Below are 15,964 nucleotides of genomic sequence, written 5' to 3' on the forward strand. Positions count from 1 at the left end.
AGAAGTGTTTTCTATATTTTCTTATGGCATCAAAACAGTTGCCTTCCATAAATTAAATTGATTCCTTCAAACTAGAAGGAATCGAACTATGGCCAAGTGGCTCAAAAACATCTCTGTTTTTAAGCTGAAGAGTGTAACTTCAGAAACTTCAGAGAAAATACACTGCTATCATGTCTGCTATGATACAATAGGACAAGGACATGAACAATACAACTGCTCGAGATGGCTTTGCAGTTAATGCATATATTCTCTGAACACAAACCATAAATATCTGCAAGGGAAATGAGAGGAAAGGGTTTTTGCTAGGTACACCGCAGGGATAGCAGAGTGTGCTGAGCCCAGCAAACATCTGAAAGATGTTGAATGATCCCAAAATGCACATTGAGGATTGTTGGTTTTGTTTTGCTCTTTGTTTACATTCACACAGTGAATCTGTGGCTGAGAATCTTTTCAAAGGAGCTGACAGAGGTGAAAAACTCTCACTGAAGTCTAGTGGGAATAAGGCACTAACTTCCTCTTCAAAAGACATTAATCACTAACAGAGCTGTACCAAATAAATAAATAGTGTGTGTAACAGCCAAAAGGGATAAGGCTGAAGGAAAACAAAATGCACAGTGCACTGACGAGAATCTGGTTATCTGGTAGATATTTTAGAGAGCAAGCTTAATTTCCAGGCAGATGTCTGAGGTGACACACAAGGTTGAATTTCTGAAGTTTCTGTAGAGGGCAAATGCAGTTCTTCATGCACTGTAATTATATCAGAATCGGAGGATCAAATACAGGCTCATACACTTATTCTTTTGGCTCAGACAAAGAAACTAAGGAGTGATGTAATAGCAGCCATGAAAAATAGAGATTGTATCGATAGAAGATGCTTTTCAAGGGGAAAAGGCCTTTCTGAGTTTTATATCATATCAACATGAGGAAACAATTACCCTCTGATTTAGAAAAGATCACAAATATGCACCTGCATTTCATTTAGTCTTTCATAGCTGCTGTCACACAAAATACATTATTTAGAATAAAAAGTCACCTTCAAAGAGGTCAGAAAGCTTTTATGTTATTACAACAGGGGGATAACAGCCACAGTAATAGCCTAAAACATCAGTAGTACCATAACACCTCATCTTCAGCATAAAGTCGTTTCAAATGATTGTGTTTCCGTTACACAAAGATGTTAGGCAAGATGTTTTTACAACACAAAGCATATGCTTTCAGTGCCCAGCTATAAACATTTGCTTCACTATAATCTAGGTAGACTTATTTTAGAAGAACTGCAATTTGTTCAGTATGTGTCCCGCGCTAGCTGAACTTCCAGCTTTCAGACTGAATTATCTACAAATCCTTTCTTAACGCTAGGAGATGTCAGTGGTTGCTGCACTAAGTTAATACAAAGATCGACGGTTGGTAGACAATACAGAGAGAGATGCACATGTCACTGCCCGTTTCTGAACTTGATTCCTTTTACAGCCTTCTGGGTGGATTCTTGTAATGCCTACACTTGAACAACCTGTTTCTTCTGCTGTTGCTTAGACACATGCTTGTAAATCAAGCAAAAGAGATTCTTCAGATCATATTGCTGGCTGAATGCTGTCATAGGAAGCAATTTAGATTAAGGACCTAGATCCTTTAGTTAAATGCGTTATGACTTATTTCCAAAAGGAACAAAGGAAGGATTGTCAGGTTTCACTTTAAAATTCTTTTTTTTTTTTCACCTCTGGGAAGTATTACTGCATGCTTTCATTTTTGAAGCTGTAAGAAAAATATAATGTAAATCAACATATTTCTCACATATGGCACAAGGGGACCATGTGAACCAGCAACCTGAGGACTGCTATCACACTTTGGAAGAGGAGTCCTCAATTTCACATTAAAAATTCGAATTACAAAGTCATTACTAAAATGTGCATTTCTGACAGCTTTGTTCTGGAATACTCTGTTCCATAGCTTAAAGCCAACACAGAATGAGACCGGTGGAAATTTGGACACACACTCTGACAGAGAAAAGGGGTAGCATGAAGATAGCAGACTAGCTCTGTAACCCTTGCTTGCCCTCTGTGCATGTTATCCATTCACCTAGATTCAGCCTTGAGCAGCAACTGAATCAGCGTCAGGAACAAGAAACAGAAATATTCTCCACATTACTAGTCAGCATAATTTATTTATTTAACTGGCTGCCAAAATGTGCTTCGTTTGTTGGTCTTTGTCCTCCAAGATGTTTCTCTTGTTTCTACCATCTCAACAACTACAAAGTTGAGTGGGTAAGTTTTACCCACACGACACCTCCAGGCTCTATGTGCAAACTTCTGCTAATGTTTAGCAGACAGCTGCTCTATGTCCAAAACTCATTTTCCATGGGAACGTTTACTGCTGATGTTGCCCCAACTTCGGTAACTATTCAATGAATACTAGCTCAAATTATTTAATATACAATTCAAAACATCTGTCTGAATGATCAGCCCTTTTCTGAGTAAAAGGCAGACTGCCTTCAACCCCCAGCATTTAACTTCATTAATTTCCTCTGGGCACCCCAAATACCTCAATCTCTCTTTGCAAACACGTCACCTGAACAATTAGCAATTACAAATCACCCAGATACTCACCCTGTCTCCAGGTCGTACCATTGGTTCTTGTTTCGTGCCTAATTTATGTAGTATATTGTAAGCAACCTTCATACTTCTGGTCCAAAGTTTGCCTATTAACGTAAAAATTGTAAAATTAATCGTAACATTCTGCATGTGTTTAGCAAAGAATATCTGAGCAATGAAAAAACAATAGGAAAATTAGTATGAATTTTCCAACTAACTATGATACCACTGCTGCAACTAATGGAAATATTTAAATATGTACTGGATGCTTTCTTTGAACTTCAAGACAGCAACATTTTTATACAAAAAGAAAAAAAAAAAAAGAATAGTTTTCCTCAAGGCAGAAGTAGTTATCTTACTCTGCAGCAAATTGGATCTGAACTCCCAAAGTCAGCTGCTAGAAGTGGTTGGAAAACCACCAAGTCCAGATAGACTATAAGCAAGCTTGACAAGCTGCTGCATTTCAGCCCTGCATAATGCAGGGGGACTTCCCTCTGTGAGCATGACTCACGGATCATGATGGCACTTCCTCCACTCCAGCCCACCAAGGGTAAAAGAAAAGGATTCCCAAGAAGAAGAAACAAGAAGAAAAAAAACAAATCCAACAAACAGAAAACACCCCACAAACCGAAGGGGCACACTGAAGCAGCAGGGACCCTATGATCCTTAGCACATCTCTACGCTGCGTTTCACTTTTAATTTTGGACCTTCTTCAGTCTAACTTGGCTTCTTCCTCTCCCTCCTTCCCAGACAGTCCCTTCCCTCAGTTTCACTTCACTTGCCCCCAGGCATCCCTTCATTTTGCCATCTCTCCTCTCCCTTGCTTCATCTCTTCATCCCTGTACTTGGCTTATCTTCATGAAGATCTCATCTCAATATTCTCTAAAGAAAAAATGACCTCGTCAAGTTATCACTGGCCCTGTTGTGCCTTTCATTAATCCTTCAGGTGACCAGCATAGCCCAGATATGAAGGCTCTTTCAGAAAGCCTTTATTTATAGACCTCATTACTTCCATTTGAACAATACCTAGCGTAACAGACCTTGTTCTTGGCTGGCCCTCAGCTCTGTCCTGAAGCAGCATTCAGCCTGACAGTAATGAATCTTTAATTCATGCCCACCAATAACTTAAACAATAATAGGTTCTGACAACAGATTACCTATGGGGTTCAGCAGGTCAGGCTCCCAAACAAGAAATAATTGCTATTTATAACTAAGTCGAGCAGTTTTTATAAGTTCCTCCACATTCTGGATATAAAATGCAATACTACTGTATTATTTTAAGTGTTAATCTGATATAAAAGTAACATACAATGAGAAGGCCAGATTTTCTTTTTTAACTCTAAAGGAAAATAGGAAGGGTCACTGCTGCTTGTTATTGAGAAAGCCCTAAGTGCAACTGCTTCTTGTGAAAATGGCAGTATTTTACCATCAAATTAAGCTTTGCCAAGTTTTTAACATATTTCAAACTGTTCCAGTATTTGGATGCTGAACCGCCTCGATGTTCAAAACAAACACGAGTCAATTCTGTTCCACTGAAAACAGCATGAATGCAGGAGTAGCTCTGCAGAATTAACCCTCATAACAGTATAGTAGAAATAACAGCAGTTATTGGAAAAAAAGTCTTTAAAAACATCCCTGTTGCAACAGTCAACATTTAAAAATGCTAAGCAAATGGAATAAAAGCAAAGCGTCTTAGAACAGCAAACATTCCTTCTCTTAAAGGTTTCCAGCATTAAAGTTTCAGTGGTAATGATCTTAAAAGAACAATTAGTAGTGACACAATAACATGGAGAATGGAAATCAAGAGCCTGGCAAAAGTCCTGAATTTGAAGAACCATCTTTACATAAAACACTTTCAAGCTTAAAAACGAACACTGAGATTTTAGTGCCTGAGAGACATAAGGAAGTGCTGTGAAAATGCTACTGGAGACTAAATTTGTCACAAGTCTTAAATTTGCATTTGTGACACATTCACACTCATTTTTCTTATATCAAATGTGCCACCGTATGATATTTTCTTTGAGATTTGAACTCCAAAGAGCTATTCATATAAAACATTTATATGCATTTTTTCAGAAGTACACGGGGACACAGTACAAATGTCCCCATGCTAATGATCAGAGTAAATGCAGAAATTAAGTTCTCTCAAAGACTAATGGGATACTTTTTGCAAGGTCGCGAATATTTAAGTCTTTAAAGACATTTTGTCATGACGCTCACTTATTTCAGCTTCTGAAACATAGAGCATATAAGGCTGCCTCACCTTTCTGTTTAAGCACACTTAGAACAGCATAAAATAAGCCTGTAATATTTTCTAGTGGTCTTTTTCCCTCTCCGTGGCCCTTTCCTGCTCTATTTACTGTTGGAATAGTGCACCATGCCAACCAACTGAGCACACATGCCATTGGTACGAAACCACGGACAACTGGACCAAGGAGGGCAGCTGGCACTGCACTGTGCTGGAGTTGGAACATGAGGTCTCTCCTGCATCCCTCAGCTCTTCCACAGCCCCAACCCAGCGTGCCTCTGCAGCCGCCTGTGCTCCAGTGCCAGCAGCAGAGGATCCCACAAGTGCAGGCCGGCCATCTTGTGCTCTGATCCCAGAGCAAACCTCACACAGAGCTTGGCCCGAATTGTGCTCAACAGGAAGCTCGCCATTTCTCTTCCAGCTTCATTCCAGAAAAGAAAGCGCTAAAAAGTGAGCAGCAGTGCAGAAGCTGGAGCCAGGAATGCGTGAGTCACCAGGGCCAGGCCTGCGCTGCTGGATGGGGGGCTGCCAGAGGCACTGAGCTGTGTTTGCTTTGCCACCTTGGCTGTTCGGCCTGCCAGTTCACCGAGAAACACAAAGGGCTCCATGACCGCAGGATAAAAGCCCTCAGGAACAGAGGATGTTATAAAGAAGGAAATCTTTGAAGAGCTTCCTTCCTCACTTCTGCCTAGGCTGCAATTCAGTGTAATTCTTCTTCTGTAAACTTGAGAGATTAGACATTGCTGGGAAAAAGCTGATTGCTAAAATCTCTCCGCAAATCCCAACGAGGAGACCTTGCCTTGACCTCAATACGGCGTGCATCTGCCCCGGGGCGGAGGGCAGCCCCGGAGAGGGAGCAGCTGTGCTCCATTCGAGGCTTCAACCTTGAGACTGGACGATCCTTGTGCAGGGGAAACCCACCATGAAGGCACGTGGGCTGCAAAGGAAATCTTGCCACTGGGGGTTGCTGAGGATATGGCCCTTTGTTGTCAGTTCTTCCTCAGATAAACATGCTGCCATCCATCTTCTAGTAAGTTGGTTTCAAGACCGGAGGGCAGAGATAGTAGACTCAAGCAGCAATTTCAGGCAGCAGGGGCTGAACTAGCCCACACTTCAGCTCGTAACAGCAATGCCGCTGTAGCAAAAAGTAGTTCTTTGCATTCCTGCAGTGATGGAAAGCAAGAACCAGCCGGGTACATCCACCTCCAGCACCACTGCTGCTTCCAGAGCCTGTGGCCCTCCTTGTCTTCATTGCCCAGCCTGGTCCTGTCCAAGTGCCCTCCTGTCTGCCTTACCAGGACACCGGATGCTTGCAGTACTTTTTTTCACCTGGCTCTGACATCCAGCAGTCATAGAATCATAGAATTGTTTGAGCAGAAAGAAACTTTAAAGATCATCTGGTCCAACTTCCCTGCAATGAACAGAGACACTTAGAGCTCCATCAGGTGCTCAGAGCCCCATCCAGCCTGACCTTGAATGTCTCCAAAGACAGGGCATCCACAATCTCTCTGCACACCCTGTTTCGGTGCTTCGCTACCCTTATTGTAAACAACTTTTTCTTAACATCCAATCTAAATCTCCCCTCTTTTAGCTTGAAACCATTTCCACTTTTCCTAATGCAACAGATCCTGCTAAAGAATCCGTCCCTCCAGTCTCATGTGAATAGCTCTTTCCTTTAGTTTGAAAATGACGGATTGATCAGCCTTTTAGAGAGGTAAAGTCACTAGCGAGAGATCTGAGTGTCCAGTGGCACCACCACGGTACCTCCAGAGGCGGCCAGGCTCCTTCACATCCTGCACTGTATCTGGCAGTCACACAGGTGTCCTGGTAACTGCCTGCAATAAGGACCTGTGTTTTTCAGCTTTCAGATCCACGACGATCTCCCAGACAAACCAAACTGTTCAGTTGCCAATGAATTTCCTGAATTAATTTGAGAAAACAAGCCAAACTTGATAAAATTCAGCAAACACACCTTGACACTACTACAAATTATAATCTTCTTCTTACCTCCCATCAAGCTGTTTATTTTGGTGTAGGCTTCCAAAATCCTTCATAACTCTACAAGATACTAGGAAATCAAGATTTTCTCTGTATCTGTCATTGCCTGACTTATTTGTAATTGCCTAAGCACTTACTGAAATAAATCTTCTAATGACGAATGCATCTTCCTTAGCCACTTCTGTCACCTGTCCCAAATATTGCTGCCAGACCTGCAAGCTCTAGCAGAGCATTCATGCAGTGAGGCCAAGTCACCTTTAATGTTCTTCCCACACTTGCAAACCAAGCTCAGCGTTCCCAGTGCCCAGCAAGTATCAGCAAGTGCGTGGTGCGGCAGCTATGACTCTGAAGCTGAGCCATGTCCTGCAGACATCGCGCGCACAGACAGCAGGAGCGGATGAAAACATCACCTCACCTCCTGGCAGACGTGAGAAACACTGTTAACATCTGTGTGGGGCAAATTTCTTTCTTTCTTTTTTTTTTTTTTTGTGCTGCTGAAATTGTGATTTGCTTGTGTAGCAGCAACTCTATAGCAATAACCTCTTATTTTAAATGTCACTTGTAATCAGTCTGGTTCTACAACAGCCTACTCAGAGGGCAGCTTCTTTTACCTACAAAAATTTGCAAGCTAAAGTGAATTAATAGCTAGTCTCATCTCATTAAACAACACATTATGAGGCGAAGGAAACCACCAGGTCTTAAAAATCAAACTAAAAGGGAGCAGTCAATAAAAGATATATACTTTCTATGCGATACTACAGTAAATCCCCTTCCCTTCACAAATCAGTAGGACTATATAGTTGTGTTCAATGTAAAGAAGGTTATAAAAGAAAAGCTGCAGAGAGAGAAAAATTGAAGACAAAACAAACCACAGCCAATTCCCTGATTGAATTCTCTATGCTTTTAAGAACCACACAGCACTAACTCAGCAAAACCAAACTCGTGATTGCTTACCAATCTCCATGCACAGCAATTGCGAGACTGCCAAAACTTAACTGAAAACAATGTTGTCAAACATTCATTCTTTCAAGAACACAATATGACATTTCTTACATTAAAAAGAAAAAAAAGGAAGACATTAAATCTGGTATAAATGCAGGCTTCCGAATGCAATGAAGGTTAAGGGGCACTTTTTCTGTGCTGCAAAGTAATAGTGTCAGTTCTGCTGCTCTACTAACATTTTCTTCATAAACTAATTAGATCCATCCTAAGCAGCACGAGAAACAGTAATCTTTTTGGAAAAATATCCAGACAAAATAACAAAAACGTTTATTGCAGAGAATAAAAGACTCCAGGCACACTCAGTATAGAGGTAATATTGCTTTGACAGTGCTTGATTTTTCAGTAAAAATCACAATTGTGTAATACAGATTATTTTTTTTAAGTTTTTTCTTTATCAAAGAATAAAAGTGTTAAAGCATTAAACAATCATATCATTGATTGATAAGGACCTGTCTCTGGTTACTTTTACCTCTGGAAGCAATGAGTCATTTCAGAGATAAGGACAATCTGGTTACATAGCTACTTGGCTAGGAGTAGAGTTCCCTTTCTCCTCCTGGTAATGATGGAATTCCTGACCTAGAGGTCCCAGCCACAAGAGGACACAGGTGGCTGGGGTTGCATGCCAGCTGCAGCACAGCTCAGGGATGGTTATTTTCGGTCTATTGTTGAGTTTCTACCATTTCAAGGTACCTCCACTAGAAGGTGTAACACCACTGCTAAGACAGCGTGACTTTGGCCTCAAAATATTTTAAAGAATGTGTTAGATTAAGGCAATGATGCCTGAATCAGACGTGGTTAACTGGTACTTGTTGCCTTTAATAATGGTTACAATAGACAAGCTCAAAACTTGCTTATTCCCCAACTGCTTTTGGCTTTTTACTTTTTCCCCAGGCATTCTGATCCTTCTCAGAATAATCATTCTACGGTCAGAAAAGTAGCTGTGAGTAGTATATAGGATTTAATTGTCCCTTATTCATGTTTCTCTTCTAAGAAATCAGTGTTTCATTTCTAATACTAACGATACCAAAATTGGTTGCCTGACTGCTCTGGTAAACTTTGTCTGAGCAAGAAATTGCCCTCCTTTTCCTCAAAGCATCTATTAAGTTTCTAGTCAGAGTTCAGATATGCATAAAGCCTTATAAAGACATATTTCCTTCCTTTATCTCAGACATTTCAGTTTATACATTTTCAGTGATTTGATTTACAAAGGTATTGAGAATAACTTAACTAAGATGTTCTCCGCTTAACCAAATTCCCAGAGGAACAAAATATTTGAGAAATAAGTAATATTCATAGCATTTCATTCACTAGAAAGAGTTTAAGAGCTTTGAGTACACTGAGTAACAATTACAATTGGGACACTGAAAATAATTTCAAGAATTTAAGCAAATAATTTCAAGAATTTACTTAAAAACATGAAGTCTGGAAGAAGTTCATTTCTTCTATCTACAATCCAAACATGCTATAAAAGTCATAAGTTAGGAAAATACGGTGAAAAAGCCATAGGAGATATAAAGAATTACAAATGAGAAGAATTCCAACCAAGGAACGGGAAGGCAGAGATTATTTTAAGCTAGAGCTGGAAGAATAAACTTAAATTCGTTGCCTCTATGAAAAATGACCTGCGATGTTTAGACACTGAATGTCTGTACAAAATTGAAGGAACATCTGGGTCATTGATGATACTGGGGGTGCAGCCCAAGTGACAGGCAGGAGAGCAATACTACCTACACTGATCAAGAAAGGAGGAGTTGAAAATGCTTAGTGTGAAGGGAAAAAATACTCTTTCTCAACCATAACGTAATTTAGCTGACAGCTACAAATCTGTCTCAGAGACACCCCTGGAACTCAGACTGGAGAGAAGGAGGTCTGGAATAAATGGGTAAGCCTGTGATTTGTCCAGAAGAAACTGGAAAAGGTGCTTTATATAAAAGAAGTGACAGTGAGATACAAACTCAGAGGTTACTGGAAGGTCTCAATGTTGGTATTTTAAAGTTTTAGGCATCTGATACAAGGAAATGCATGCAAAGTCATATTAATACCATCCCCTAGGATTGTGGGTCCTCTTTCAAAAGTCAGAGGGGCCAGCAGTACAATGCATGGGGATAAAAAATTATGCTTGTGAGTTCTTCGCTGAGATGAAGGCTTAATTTCTTTTAATGTTGAACTTTTTAAAATGCCATAATTGCTAGAAAATAGTACAGAACCAAAAGGTGGCATTGTTACAGCAAAATCATTCATGAAGTCACAAATAAAATGAAAAATCTGTAATAATAATTATCTTACAAAAGCAGTTGTAAATTAAGAAAATTAGTAAAGAAAATCATGATGTGTTATGCCAGAAGGAAAGAAAAAGAATGTCAGCTTGAAACCTAGCTAGCAGATAATTCACTCATCTTTTATCAACTGTGATTTGTCATTTCTTTTATCTATTAAAAAAAAAAACAAAACAAAACTTTTTTTTAACCTTGAGAAACTATTAAAAGGCAACAGAAAAAATAAGAGCAGCTAAACGATTGTAAAGAAAAAAAGCTTTAGTCTCATTTTTCTGAGGATTTAGACAACTTAGAAGAAGGGCTCAGGAAGAGATAGCTTAGGAAAGAGAAAGAAGCTAGGTGGCTTCATGAGCCCTCTGGAGGAGCTCCTCAGGTTGATTTGTTCAGCTTGCTGCTCTTCAGCAGAAGTAGGACATATGCTCTGACTCTGGACAGAATCCCATACTCAGAAATGGTCTGATTCTCACTAACATCTTCATTTTCAGTCCTGTCAAATTTATTTAGGGCATCCAGTAGATGATATGAATAGCTCTTCTGCAAACATATAATTGCAAACTTAGAAGTTCTTTTCTATTTCCAACTAAATACCCTTAAGGAAAAAAACCATTGATCAGTGGAGAATCGTGTGCCTCCTAATTGAAGTAACTTCTTAACTTTGAGGTACCTGAGGGAAAATGTTTCATGCATGACCTTCAGTTCCTAAAGTTCTGGCAGGCTTTAAAAGCCTCTAACTGTATTTGCAATCCCAAACTTCTTTTCAGCCAAGGACCATCACTCAATCTAAATCCTGAGTGGAAAGGAGCATTCAGCACCGAACAATACTTCTATGTCACAGTATGTAAAAATATTCTCTGCACAGAATATTTATTATTAATATATTCTCTGGGTCCCTGAGAAGACAGAAATAACAAAAAGCAAAATCATTTTTATATCCATACTAACAGAAATGTTCCAACTTGCTTTCAAAGTTTCATGGTTATTCATAATAACCCCTTTGAATGTCCCAAAAATGTTTCCTTAACTTCTCAAAATTAGAAGCTATTTGACGAAGATAAACTTATGGTTATTTCCATTTGGCCTTTCTTGGTGCTACAGATTATCATGAAGTACACACTGAAATACACCAACGTACCAAAGATCACACTGAAATAGGTCTTGGCAAATCAATTTCAAGGGAGTATATGTGCTAGCTGTACAACTATGTACCAGGAGGAATAATTCATATTACACTTATTGCAGTATCTGTAGAACACAGGAAAAAAATCCTATTTTAACTTCTTCAGGAAGCTGGTAAATTTTTTATACCAGGTTCTGCTTTTCAGAACAAAGCTTGGAAATATCCAAGGGCAATGGATTTAGACCTTAATCTTCAGGAAAATCTACTCTGGTACACATTTCTATTTAAAAGGCAGTTTTAATTTACAATCTATGATTCTATGGATGTATCAGCTCAGCTCTTTTCCACTTCGTATAATAATTCATAATATAACATCTCAGAAACTCATACTCGGACACCAACAGCTTCAGAATTTTTTTTACCCTATTCAGATATGGAAAAGATGCATCATTTGAGTGTTTTTTCCACTATACATTTATATATTTGCTATAAATACAGACACCGTGTACTACACATAAAAGCTCAGGGAATTCAAAGAATGCTCACCGTAAGTGAGAATATACAGTGGTTTTCCATTAGTATCCATAGTGGTTAGGCAAGGAGCTTTCGGTGAGATGGTCCCCCATCGCTGTAAAGCTGCTTCCAGAGAAGGTGGCCAATTTGTAACCACACCTAATTGTTCCCCACGCATAGCCAACATCTGAGCTCCTTCTGGCTTTGGCTGGTTTGGATCTGGCTGTTGAACTTATGATTATGAAAAGATATACAGTTACCATGTAAATTCTATACCTTGTGTACACCTGTGTAACCAAGAGAATAAGTTACCTTTGCAAAATTTCCTGAAAATAATGACATGTTAGAAGGTCTTGAGAAGTAACAGAGAAATAAAACAGAATAACTAGCATTTGTCTTCAACAGAGATGAAGCAACTGAAACACCTTAGGAATGCATGTGATCTCCTTACACTAGCTCTACAAGCAAGGAAAGAAACTGCTGAGGCAGCATGCATATATTCATCAACCTTTCTTTATTCCTAAAGAGAGATGGGGAATACTTTTTCCTGTAAAAAATGCAATAATAAGATGTACTGTAGAACTACTGAAGAATTGTACTCCAATAAGTCATCAGTAACACATCGATTTAAGTCAGGCTTTGTTAGAATTTTCTTATAACCTGCTACAAAGACTATTTAAATCACCATATCCTGACAAATCTTAATTCTCAAAGCACTGGCCTCCTTAAAAACAAATTTCCATTTATTGACTTTATCCTTGTTTCTATCTTACAGTTACCTCTTTTTTTTTAATATTCTTTTGTTACACAAAGGATGTGTAAAACATTTCACATGCAGCGGCACTGACATTTTCCCATTTTGCTGCTCAAAAGAAATGGCTGCAACACAGCTGAATACTCCCGGAGCAAAGCTTTCCCCCACTCTCTTCTGCGGTTACATGGCAAGCAGAACCATGAGCAAACAACAGAGACTTTTGATTCTACTGCACTATATCCAAGCTCACTACAAGCAGATTCCACTGAATATCAACACTTTTTGGTACTTGCCAGTACAGGGAGTGCTTACTTAGCTTTCTAGGAAGTCAATGTGCGAGACAAACATTTTACAGAGTTTTAATAAGAGATCCCCAAACCTTTTGAAAAACAGTCATTTTACCTTCTAACAATTCCTCAAAGTCATCTACAAAGAACTCTCGTAATGGTGGTCGTTTGGGCCGTTTTAGTGTATTGACCAGCTGCTGAATCTTTGCTGACACTCTGCTGCTCACTGGTACTCCTGCAGGACAGGGATCAATGGAGATATCAGTCGACCGCTACGCTGAACACCACTAGACGTTAAGTGGGGTAAGAAAAGGGCTAGGACTGCAAGGCCACAACTACAGTTTCATGCCATCTCGTGACTGCGACTCAAGTTAAGTATTCAACATTAAGACATTAAGATCATTTCAGCAAAACGGAACAATGATGCCTAGTGTAAATAAAAACAATACAATAACGTCAGAGTGAGCTTGCAAAGTTAGAGGGGAAAAGCACACAGACCAGGAGAGAGAAGCACAGTGAAAAAACACTCCCTACAGTGAATGTTGGTAACTTTAGAGAACTCTTCTAGGTGGCATTAGCAACGGTCATTAAGAAGATGGGCATTGGCTCTCCCCATGATTACTGGTTACACCAACATTGACTGATAAGAATACTTCAGCAGACAGCAGCTCTGCAAGGAGTGTGAGTCGTAGGATTTGCCCCATCGTTTATTCTTGGTTGCTCTTTACACTGTAGTAGACATCTATCCTGTATCCGTCTTCAACATGACCAACATCTTTGTATTACTTCAGCATGACCCTCTATGCCCCAAAAGTCTCTAGAGCCAATTCCATTGGCCAGCAATCACCAGGGGCAGCATGCTTGTCCATACATTGCTTTGAAAAATACAATTATGAACAGCAGCATGGGGCAATGGGCACTTGTATAACATAATCCCACCAAACATCTCCCCCCTTCCCCTTCCCTGGTAGACTGCAAAACCTCTGTAACATTCATGGCACCTGACCCTGAACTAATAGCTTTCTGTCACTGCATTGCAGAAATTTCAACCTCCCACCCTTCTGTAAGGCTGGCTATCACTCTTCTACCAAATGGTTTTTATAGCTGAAGCTGCTATGTTTAGATGTAATACACTTGGTCAACAATTCCACACTTTGCTGAGATATGGTTTAATATGTTTTAGAAAAGAGGAGCAATAAATAAGAAAGGGTTTACAAATAACTGTTTTTCAAAAAAAAATACACTCAGAAAATGAAACTCCAAACACGGCACTTTTTAAGATGTATCCATCCTATTATTTCATATTCTTGGCCCTTTAAAAAACAGCCCAGCTGTAGCCACGCAGCATGATAAAAGTAGAAAAGCAGATCTAGAGAGATCTGCTGCTTTCATCTGCCAAGCAATTTCTACAGGGAATCAGTTCTGCTGATTAAGAAATATTTCTCTATGTCGGCTTCATGTATATCAGTTTCTTTTAGGACTCCAAAGATGCTGTAACTTTTTACGTGTCTTTATGTCACAATTGTCCAGAAGAAACAGAGAGCAGACACATACACTAACTTCTGAAGATTACAGTACTTGAAAACGATTTCAATTTATGACATACCATCACCGGTTTCCATAAGTTCAGCATTTCCATACTTTGGTGCCACTCGTGCCGTTGAGCCCTGTGGTCTTTCTACTTGTATTGAGTGTTCTGAAGTGTAAGTGGTAACATCTGGAGGGGCAGAATGATTTTCTGTGAAAAACAAGTTAAAAGGTTTAACCACGTACCTCTAGTGTTGAGGGGCAGAAAAATAAAAGGGAGAGGAAAGAGCATTTGATATTTTCTTTTCAACATCCAAATAGGCATTGAAGTTAATGCACAAAATGAATGTATACAACTATAAAGTACATTATAATTTTATTACATCAAGTTTCTTTTGAATAAAACAAGGGCCATATATCCACAAGCATGCAAACAATAAGCTAAAAAAAAAGATATAATTAGGTTGTTGGTTCTCCACTGACATTTAACTTTATACTAAGTTAAAGTTTGTGGACAGCTTCCAATAGAGAAAGACCCAGAAAAATATACTCCTCACAGATTATTGCATTAGTTTTTCAAAATAAAATCAATACGGCACGTTGTCAGTCACTTGCAAGTGCCAATGTTCATTGCTTTTATAGCCTATCTATTTTGAATATGTCAATTTCATTTGAGAAAGGAAATCATTGGTTTGTAAAGAAAAAAAAAAACAATAACCACAGCAGGGTTGGAATCTAGGGGAAAGAAAGAAAGTAGAAAGAAACATGAACTTTGCATTCTGCATGGACATTTGCTTGTCTACTATTTTTAGACAGAGCTATTTCAATTCTTCCGCACAACAAAGACTTGCCTTGCAGAAGGCAAACACAATTTGATCTGACTCATTCCAGCACTCCTAAACAGTTCCACAGAGCTAATCTTTCTTTCATAGCCTGATAGCTCAGCATGCAATCACAGTTTGTTTTTGCATGTTTTCAAGTCTCAGTGTCTATTACCTATGTATTGTGTACTATTTTTACCCTTTGTCTAATAATTTTTTCCATGTTTTTATCAGCGTTGGGTAGATGGAGATAAACACCATGAGCAAACAACTTCTATCTTTATTGACATAAGTGATCCCCAGCAGCCTCTGAGATACAAAACAAGATAAGTCTTCATATTGCTGCCAATGAAGTGAAGAGTAATGCTCTCCATTTTATAATAGGGAACATGTCTTTAAGATATGAAAATTCTAGAAAAAATACAATCTTGTGCAAATATTACATTCAAGGTGCATTTTTTAGTGAATATCTTCCATAAGCATTATGATGTCATAAATCTACTGTAGCACCAACTTCTATAACGAAAAAGTTTTATCTGTAATGCATCTATCAAACGTTTTTGCACTTTGGATCATTGTAATTCTTGTGCGTCCAATCACAAATTCATGCACCATCAGCAGAGAAAAACAGTCTTCATGGCTATAAATATAGTATACAGATGCTGTATGAGATGTCTCTTTTGCATATGTCAAATTTGAATGCAGAATTTGACAGACAATCATCATGAAAAATTAAAACGATATTAATGTCTATAGTTGTTATTTAATGTTTATATTCATGAGTATCACAGACACTGCTGTAAGTGGCTGAAGAAAATATGAGATGTTTTACT

General features: G+C 39.0%; 1 protein-coding gene across 5 annotated transcripts in view; it reads right to left on the reverse strand.

Moving 5' to 3' along the window:
• Positions 1-15,964, reverse strand: part of DIP2C (disco interacting protein 2 homolog C) — a 292,387-nt gene that overhangs the window by 86,364 nt on the left and 190,059 nt on the right. For all 5 annotated transcript variants that reach the window (XM_021385365.1, XM_021385363.1, XM_021385362.1 and 2 more), the window contains 4 exons: positions 14,390-14,521; positions 12,899-13,018; positions 11,776-11,973; positions 2,604-2,695 (listed from right to left, as the gene is read on the reverse strand). In XM_021385365.1, coding sequence (XP_021241040.1) covers positions 2,604-2,695; positions 11,776-11,973; positions 12,899-13,018; positions 14,390-14,521 — 542 coding nt within the window. The remainder of the gene's footprint in view (positions 1-2,603; positions 2,696-11,775; positions 11,974-12,898; positions 13,019-14,389; positions 14,522-15,964) is intronic.

This window comes from Numida meleagris, chromosome 2 (genome assembly GCF_002078875.1).
Source record: "Numida meleagris isolate 19003 breed g44 Domestic line chromosome 2, NumMel1.0, whole genome shotgun sequence".
NCBI lineage: Eukaryota > Metazoa > Chordata > Aves > Galliformes > Numididae > Numida > Numida meleagris.